This window comes from Limulus polyphemus, unplaced genomic scaffold, assembly GCF_000517525.1.
Source record: "Limulus polyphemus unplaced genomic scaffold, Limulus_polyphemus-2.1.2 Scaffold1652, whole genome shotgun sequence".
NCBI lineage: Eukaryota > Metazoa > Arthropoda > Merostomata > Xiphosura > Limulidae > Limulus > Limulus polyphemus.
The window spans coordinates 8,575-18,999 of NW_013667262.1; the positions used below are offsets into that span (position 1 = coordinate 8,575).

Consider the following 10,425-nt stretch of genomic DNA (forward strand, 5'->3'; position numbering starts at 1 on the left):
TTTATTTGAAATAAACGTTAACAGAGAAGCAAAGTAAACTTTGATTTAAAAAATCTCTTGAAAAGGCTTAATTTTTGCGCTTTTTTTTTAAAGTCCGGGTCTTTGAAATTTCCTTACGAATTTTCTAGAAAGACTTAAAAATCTCAAAAACTAAAATTTTTTTGAAAAACAAAATTCCCGAAAATAAAAACTGACTGAAAAAAGTGAATTGAGAAAATTTTTTGGCCTTGAAAAAAATTGCCAAAAATAAAGCCTGATTTATTATTTCTCCTACTTTGTTTATCTATCTGTCTATCTAAGCACTCTACCCATCTGTCAATCTTCTTTTACTTGTTTATCTCTCTAGCTACTTTACTCTCTTCAGTTACATACGTATCTTTACCTCACTCCTTTAATCTATCTTACTGTTTTTTATGTGTCTATCTTACTGTGTTATTTTGCTTATCGATAAGCTTACTTCTCGTAATGCCTTTTTTTCATTCTATCTACCTCTATGATTATTTCAAAATGAAACTGAAAGTGCTCACTAAAAACGTGGAATAAAGCAAGTGAGGCCACTGGCAGAGACAGAAGTTTGCTCTTCACTACTAATGTCTGGTGACATACGTCAGTTTATTTAGGAATATGTGGAGACAGCTCCTTGTGGAGCGTTACCTTGACGTTTCCAGTCGTCGGTTACACACAATAAGAAAGGCGGAACTGGCCTTGATATCCCAACTAAGTGTAAGTTACAAATACATGTTAAATTACCATGTTATTGCACAAAACAGTCACGTATGAATTACTCGACAAAGAAAAAAAAAGTAAGAAAGTGGGATATTTAAAGCAAGAGGCTAGAGTGTATCTACAACTTTTCAAGCTATCGCAGATCATCGGAGCCACAGAAGAGAGACAATGAGTCAGGTCAGTCCGTTTATTCAGACAGTAAACTCACATGTGAAATACTTTGAATACTAAATTTGGTGGCTTTGTATCTTATTGGATTTCTGGAAATTAAGTCATGTAGTTTTTATATATCCACGTGTTCGTCAAAAGCAATATTATTATTTGTATCTTTATTCACTAATAGTGCATATAGACTTGGATGTTTTTAAATACAAAGTTTCATCACTTAACCTGCTAATTCCAGATTATTGAAATATTCTCAAGTTTGTAGCATAAATACGTATATATATATTTCGATGTTATGACGCAATTCATACTGATAGTTTCTCTCTAACTCGGCGTGGATTAAGAGTTAACGTCTTGGGCTATTGTAATTATTGTTTGTAATTATGCACAAAGCTACACAATGGGCTATCTGTGCTCTGCCCACCACGGGTATCGAAATCCGGTTTCTAGCGTTGTTAGTCCGCAGACATACCGCTGTGCCACTAGGGGGCTGTCCTAGACTATGAACCCGAGGGTCCACGGCTCGCTTTCTCATGACGCAAGATCGCGCTTGTGAAATTTCACTATCCGATCAGACAAAACGTAGCCCATGAATTGACAGTGGGATGTTCTTATTAGCTGCCTTTCCTCTAGTTTAGCAGTTCAAAATTAGGGGCGTCTGGCGTAGGTAGCCTTCGGGTATCTTAGAGCGAATATCCTCATCAAACAAACTTCCTTGTTTTATTCACGTAAAACGTGTTTTTCCGTTCTAATAGGCTTTAACTTCATACTTCCGTTTCTAATTTCCTTACCGCACGTAATAGCTGACGAAGTGTTTATAGATATTTCATAGGCCACTATAGAATTTCTTTATAATACAATAAAGTCTTACTTTTCAAGTAAACGCTCAGCTGCTATTTTGTAAATAATCGGTGTGATAAAATAGCTACAAAAGATTTTGAAGTCTGTTTTTATAGTAATGGTTACTTTTATTACTATCCTTAACGTACATAATCAGATAAATTAGGAGGTGAGGTATTACATAAATAAAGAACATAAGCAAGACCCCCGATAGCAACACTACAAAGACAGTTATGGGGGTTATTACCCAGGCACTCAGGTACAATATTTTTGTCATACATTAAAACACAACGTTTTCGCTAAACATTGTTTGCAAAGTGCAAAGTACAACGAAGTGCGCGATCTATCATTTAAAGCATAGAATCATCAAAATGCTCATTCCTGCTTTCTTGTTTCTTGTGAATTTCACGCAAAGCTACAAGAGGGCTATCTGTGCTACCATCCCTAATTTAGCAGTGTAAGACTAGAGGGAAGGCAACTAGTCATCACCGCCCACCGCCAACTTTTGGGCTACTCTTTTACCAACGAATGGTGGGATTGACCGTCACATTATAACGGCTGAAATGGTGAGCGTGTTTGGTGTGACGGAGATTCGAACCCAAGACCCGTAGATTGCCAGTCGAGCGGCCTAACCTTGAAAAGTTTCTTAACCGAAAACTGTCGACTGTTGTTTCGAGCTACCGATAACTGAGCTGAAAGCTGTCGACTGTTGTGTCAAGTTTAACTTTATGTCTATGGTAAACACTGGACTTGTCCTTATTTCAAGTCAATTATAACAATGAAGTAAGTTTTTGCTTTCCTAATCTTCGGTCAGGTGGATTATCATTTCATCAGTCACCAGGGTTAGGAGATCAAATTATCCCAATCTGTCAATTAAAAGACTTATCAGTTGTTTTTCAAGACTCATAACGTAGGTAAATTTCGGCCGAAAGCTCGTAATAAAAGTGTTTTAATGTAGAGATAAGTCCGTTTATAATTCTACAGACTTGTTAGTTTCTGAGGGACTGATCCTGCATCTAATTAGTATTTTAAGTTAGTTAAGAATAATGCAAAAACCAACAACTGGTACCTTTACTTTATATACCTAGCGTTTCCACGAAATTATTTGGAGATGTGTTACTGTCTCTTTCAGGTTTCCTTCGTCTTTTTTCTAACTGTCAGTTTCGTGATCGCTGCTGTCGTAAGTGGTTATAGCCTGTACAATTACGACCGATATTGGAGGAAACCGTACGACCGTTACGACTACGGGTACGAACGTTACTACGATTCGCCGTATCCACTACGATGGAATCGACCATACTGCATAGATTTGTACGGCTATCCCTGCTATCGATACGGGAATTATTATGATCGCTACCCGTATTCATGCCGTTACGGAAACAACTATTGTCAAGATCCTTATTACTCTGGTTACTATGGCTACAGGTACGACTATGACCCGTACCGCAACTGGTACCCTCGTGGCTACAGTAAAGAAGCTGAGAAAGACGACAAAGAAGATTAAAGAAACCTCGTGGTGAGTTGAAAATCTGTATATCTACCTTTCGAACCTCCAAATAGGTTTCAGTTTTATTCCATTATTTTTACTATGCTTGAAGTACATTAACTTTTGTAGACTGTTTTAATAGTCCTGTAGAAACGACTAGCGTATGAGAGTGATTAATAATTCCCAAAAAACAGCGTATTCAACTGAATAGCTGAAAAAAAGTCCTTAGAAATTCCGTCAGATTATACACATTTTAAGACAGATACCGACTCTGTGTGTAAACGTTTTTAAAACTAATATAGATATAGTGTGTTATTTTCTTGAAAAGAACATGCACGACTTTGGACAAGGACAAAAACATTATACTAATTTAGGCTTTATTATTCATTGTTTTATTACATTTAGACTCGGCTTTAAAAACAGTGGTTAAATAAGGAAACAGCATGGTTTGTTGACTTTTGTAGAACCTGAATTAATAGCAACACTTAAACAAACTCAAATAATGCTTTCGTTTCTCCTTTTCCCCTTTCTTTCGTTGATAATACAATAAATGCACTTTTATTGAGAATATTTTTGGTTTGGTTGTTGTTAACTACAAGGCTACACAAAGGGATAGCTTTGTTTCACCCAACACTGGTATTGGAACCCGATTTTTGAGGGGCTTGAGAGTTATCTTCGTTTATACTAATTTGTGTCTAATAAAGGAAAATATCATTATTATTTTGTGCCTCTAAATAAAAATGTTTGGGTAATAACAAAAATAACATACAAAAGGAGTAGTAGTTCAGTTAACATACATATTCATGGTTTAATTTAATTTCAACAATGTTTTCCTTGTTTGACACCAGGTGACTTACTGTTGGCGGTGGTTTCCTGACTTCGGTTTCCTTGAACACCGAGTGGCAGAAGGGTCTATTTTATTTTATTTTTCTCCACTTAAACTATTGAATCTACGGCCAATATACTCTGTAGAATATGTGATGCTGGGAATTTCTCTCTTAAAGATGTAAAGAAAAACGAAATAAAGCATAAAAATAACAGATAATCTTCGCCTTATTGGAATTGAAATTAAACCACACACACACATACATATACATATAAAGCCTTACTTCCATCATTTAAACATTTTCTTCATTAATAATAGGATTTTAATGGGGGTTTATAGGTATATATAAACAACGTAATTTCTTACTTATTCTTGGAAATTGTCCTAATATTGGATATAGAATGTTTGTGTATTGTTAAGCACAAAACTAAATGATGGGCTAACGAAACTCCATTTCTTGAGTTATAAGCTGTCAGACTTACCATTGAAACACCAGTGAACGGGCATAGAATGAAAATTACTTGACATGAATTCCGATAACCTGAGATTTTCTAAAGGTATATACACCATCCAATTTGAATTGCATCAGTAAAGACTTGCAGAATGTGCACAAAAGTAACTAGAAAAGGGTGAGCTTTTTGCCTCTATTTTAATTTATACATCTTGACAAACTATTTGAAGTCAAGATTTACTTAACCCTAATTACAATGGCAAGACGAATAAGAATGTAATAAACGCAAAAAGAAAGTGTTTTTTTTAAATGGTTATTTCGTCTTTTACAAGTTATGTCTAAGCGTAATGCCCACAAAATATTAATATAGAATATTAATTCTATCGGTCTGCAGAAACATCCAGTGTTAGCGAAAGGAAAAGATAAAAAAACGTATAATAATAATATAATTTTGTATAATTCTCTCGTAATAGATATTCATAATACTGAAATTTTCAAATTCTTTCATATCTGTTCTTTAGAGCCCTATCTATAACTATCTACATTCTATGTACTTCATACCTGTAATTCAGTAGTTTAAACTTATAATAATATGGACTCACTCTATGTACTCCTAAAGTTTATAAGTTTTTACAAATATTTCTCTAGCCCATAGAAAAAAAATTTTGAAGCCACTGTCCTATAATATCAACAATAAAAAGAAATCTTTTTGTTCAAATTTGATCCCCAAATATACAATATTTGAAGTTATAAAATTATAACTTTTTTTTTCATTTGCCTGCATCCTTAGCTTTTGACGTTAACTTTTCTAAAGAAACTAAAAGAAAGAAACGTGACTTCTCTACAGAATTATTTTTTGTGGTTGCTGATAATGATTTCGTTCTTATAAATATTTGAAAGGAACATCCGTTTACCACTAAAATAATTTTTAAAAAAGTAAATATTCAAAGAGAAAAAATGCAAGAAAACAGACGTCATGTTATCAAAACACACCGTCATTTTAAAGTTTTACTACATCTGTTATCATAAGAATACTGTGGAAATTCTGAATAGAACTTCTAATTTTATATTTTCTTTGCTATTTCTAAATATCGAGATATTTCTTATGCACAAGTACCTCGGTGGGCAGTAGTAAGTTTAAGGACTTAAAACGCTAACATGCGGAGTTCGATTCTCCACAGTGGACAGAGTGCAGATAGCTTATTGTGTAGTGTGCGATTCAAAAACATCTACACGGTCGCATTTAACTGTTAAAGACACGCTGCGTCATTCAGTATACTTTAAATCTCGAGCTGCTCACGATGATTATCTAAGGGTTATAATAAAAATAATTCTCATACTTGATAATTTATCGGGAAAATGTTCTCAAACACCGCAGACTCTCTTAAGAAAACTTTACAAAATCCAAAACAACAATTTGTTGAAGACTACGGATTTTCATTCTCTCCTTGTTATAAAAAAATTGTTTCAATCCAGTCCATAAATTTTCCAGCTCTAATTCCAGAAGGTAAGCAGACTAGAAGCGAAGCCGGTCATGTGTGATTCATTAGCTAAGTAAATCCGAAACTGTGCAAGAAATTAAAAGTTTCTGATTAGTAAGAGATTATAAATCATTATTCTATACTGGTCTTGATTCTTGAATCTAAGTTAATTTTTGCTAATGATCTACATAATTTAAACCTCACCAGGAACTCTAAGCAATTTTTGTATGAGAATAATTACTTATAGTTACCTCTGTAGTTTTTAATAACTTTAAAATATTAATGATCTAATACTTTAATGTAGTGACATCTGTTGGTCACATTTGTAACATGTTTAATTATTTTTGCCAAATGACAAAAACCTTTCGATATCACAGTGAAATAGCTTAATAAAATAAATTGAGATTCCTCTAATTCAGCGTTTCCTAGACTATGTTCCGCCGAACACTGGTGTTCCGTCCGAGATTGATAGGTGCTCCGTGAGAAAAATGGTGATTTTGAATTTTAATAAAATATTTAACACTTTTTTTTGTACGATCATAACTTATTATGAAATATTTTCCTATCTATTAGAATTAGATATTATCGATTTTGCATTGAAAAGGAATTATAAAAGATGCCATACAGCGTTTTGCTAACCTTTTCTGACATGGAACACTTTTTCAGCTGAGAAAAAGCTAACGGAACACTAGGCACGTGAAATATCGGTGTAGATGGTATATTGCGCGCGCAGCGTCCTCTAGAATTGCATATTATTCATTTATTTATTTAATCAAATTACATATTAATGCATTTTTGTATTTTTATGTTTATAATATATTTTAGGTACAAACCTCTCCACTAAGATATCCTCTATGTCATACGCATAATTAATTTCAAATAATTATAAATTGCTAATTTTGTACTAAAGTATGTCCTATTGCATGTTATTCACTCTAAAAAGAAGAAAAAAGTGTCAAAAGGCCATGCAAAAACGTTCGCCTGAACATCATGCAATTATTTCTCTTAAGAATTGTTTGTTAAGCTTGATTTCGTATTTTTAGTAATATCTGAATATCAATATCCCTCATACAAGGCTAAAGTCTGTTGAACTGCGAGGGTTATCTGCATTAACTGTCCATAATTTTGGAGATTATAGACTAGGCAGAAGGCAACTAGTCAACACCACTAACTCTTCGACTACTCTTTACCTACGATAAGTGATATTAACCGTTACTTTATAACGACACCATGGCTAAAAAGACGAATCCTGCAGGACGCAAATTGCGAGTCGAGTGCCCTAACCACCAGGCCATGCCAGATCGCAAGAATAAAGCCGTATGGAAAGTAAGCTTGTAGGTTTTTATCGTATTTTTAAGGCTCAGAATAATGTTATCATTCATTTATTATAAGTCTTTCAATTAATTTCGGGTTATTTTTAGAATACGATATCTAACTTGGTTTATTATGCATAGATAATATAAGTTTTACTAAACTACTATCAATAGGCTAGGCTTAGCTATTGTTTGTGCATTTACTGTAGTTACACTGTTACATTTAACGTGCAGTGTTGCAGTTCTCAATCTCGATCTGTTTATATTAAAATATAATCTCGTCTCCTTTAATTGGGCCCCCCAGTGGCACAGCGGTATGTCTGCGGGCTTACAACGCTAGAAACCGGGTTTCGATACCCGTGGTGGGCAGAGCACAGATAGCCCTTGTGTAGCTTTGAGCATAATTAAAAGCAAACAAACCTTTAATTGGAAAAACTAAAGTTGAAATCAAAGTCAATCGTCACGTGATGACAACAACATTTTGTCGTAGTGTACCGTACTCGTTGCACTGAAATGTTTGACTAAGCAAAAAAAACAGGTAAGGTGGTTCTGATGGAAAAGACAATATGCAATCCGGACTCCTCGGACAAAGGCCTTTCTAACAATATGAGATTAGTAGCGTTTGATTGAGAAACTTGCGAAAAAAATTCCTGACAGACAAACGCAAGCGTATTATTTACATATATGGTAGTTATCTATTTCTTTAAGGAAAATTTTATTGAATCAAAAGCGCATTGCCCCCAATAGCTCAGCTGTAAGTCCGTGGTGGGTACATCACACATATTCCATTGTGTAGCTTTGTGCTTAACTACAAACAAACAAAAGCGCATTTTCTACCGATATATTCTGTCTTATTTTTGGTTCTGTTCCATTTGCTTCTCGATATAGTTTTGTACAAAACCAAATAAACAAACAAAAACTCAAGAGCTATACGCACTAGCCATTCCTAATTTTGAAGTGATAGACTAATAGGAAGGTGGCTAGTCAACAACACCCACCGCTAGCTCTTGGGCTAGTCTTTACCAACAAATAATGGAATTGACTGTCACATTATAATGCCTCCATGGCTAAAAAAGCGAGCATGTTCGGCCACAGGTTTCGATACCGCGATGCACAGATTGTGAATCGAGCACCTAAATATGTCATGTTTTGTTGTTGTTGTTTTTCTTTCTGTTTTTTGTATAAATGAATTTATACGTTATGGTTTATGAAGATAAGTGTTATACTTCTTTGCAAGGGATTTATAAAAAGCTGAAATATTGTTTTACCCAATATAAAGTTTATCATTACAGAGAGATTTGTTTTTTGTCGAAAGATTTCTGGAAAAGATTTGATTTTAAAATACAACATTTTTATCTTCATCTGTATATTTTATTAAATGGTAGGACTAAATACGTAGAATAGAATAATATATATATGAGTACATTTGATATAAACATTTTCAATCACTATATATTTGTGTGTAACATACCGACTTCGAATCTCGACCTTAAATTGATAGCATATATAAATGATAAATGAATTCCCTAAAAGTCTGCGATAGCGTAAAATATTTCCCGCACTTTCAGCTGTGGGAGTTTTATAAGAGTGACAGACAATCCTTTAGCATGGATGGTGGGTGATGTTGCCTGGCTGCCTTTTATCTAGCCAATAGTTCAAGATTATGGACGGCAGAAGATAGTCTCAATAGCTTTCTCATTGTAACCTCTCTTTCGTTGTGAATTTCACTAAACACTCGGGAAGGTTATACTGTGGTTTAACGCTAATGACGTAAAACGTAATAAGGGAAACATGTTTTAATATTGGCCATATGTTACACACCAAAATACATATAATATCATCGACACTCGGGTAACTACCTTTTGGAGTTCTATAACAACTCTTATACGCAAACGTCCCTTAGCGGAAAGTTTTTATCAAAATTGCATTTAATACAGTTTAGAATGACAAAACCAACCAACAATCTAAAGAGATAATATAATCACAATTTTCAGGTTAGTATAAATAACGTATTGAAGCTTAAACATTCGCATACAAAAGTAACTTAAGCCTGATTCATCACGAGTTGGTGATCAGACAGTAGACGCACAATCAGAGCACTCGGCACAATCTACAGAAACGAGACAGCTTGAACGGCTAAGTCCATGACTGCGTGACATAACAATGATAACATAGTGTTGCGTATCTGCTTGTTTGTTAATTTCCCGTAGATATTCTTTCCGAGAAACTTCAGCGATACAAGTCCTTTCTTAATTAAAACTAGTTTATTCTTTCTCAATACAACTTTGCAATACACAGAATTTCCACAGTCACTTTAACTTAACTACTGTTATAAACACGCGCTATAATTCACAGCGATTTACACACTTTACTTACGGTGTGTATTGTTCGCTTGACTCAATTATCTCTATCTTCAATCTGTCTGCATATCTCTCTATCGCTGGCTTATATACTAAAAAAGAGGGCGTCTAGCAAACACTGGGATATTCGTGAAGTTCCCCGATAAGTCACGATCCTTCTAGAAACTCCAGCGCGCATGCTCCCAGCGTCGCGTGACTTCGGCGTTCGTAACAATAGTAAGTATTCCAATCATAAATACAAAATAACATAACATAATGTTTTGGGACAACATGGGACCTATTGGTCCTTCTCAGTTGTTCCATCCTCTAAACTATTTTTTTTTAATCTTAAAGCCAGCCCTTATCATTCATATACTTATCAAACGTTTCCTTAAACTCACTTAAATTTACTGCCTCTACAACATCCAAAGGCAACTGTTACGTATTGGAATTTCAAATGGCCTGAAATTTAGTTAACTGATAAATTTAAATTTAGTAGTTAAATTGTACTTTGGATTTAGTATTTAAGTATACGCCGATATATTAGTCAATTTACGATATTTACCAACAAGATTGATACACACCGTCTTCGTTTTTAACATAAATACGTTTTAATATACACACAAAAGTACAATTTACAATAACAATTATTACAAATAGTTATTACAAACAATGATTTATAAACAAAAGTTTCACAAATTTACAAACAATATAAAGTTTTTTTTCTAGTCTGGAACTTCCTTGATATCTTATAGAGGGTTCACGATGAGCGAGTTAATTACGAGTTGATGTAGATAC

General features: G+C 34.1%; 1 protein-coding gene across 1 annotated transcript; it reads left to right on the plus strand.

Moving 5' to 3' along the window:
* The first annotated feature begins 810 nt into the window (after positions 1 to 810).
* LOC106464430 (putative eggshell protein) lies at positions 811 to 4,262 on the plus strand. Its single transcript, XM_013924570.2, has 3 exons — positions 811 to 903; positions 2,864 to 3,247; positions 4,066 to 4,262. Exons 1-2 carry the CDS (start codon positions 895 to 897, stop codon positions 3,233 to 3,235), a joined length of 381 nt encoding a protein of 126 aa, XP_013780024.2. The 5' UTR covers positions 811 to 894; the 3' UTR covers positions 3,236 to 3,247; positions 4,066 to 4,262.
* Positions 4,263 to 10,425: the final 6,163 nt, after the last annotated feature.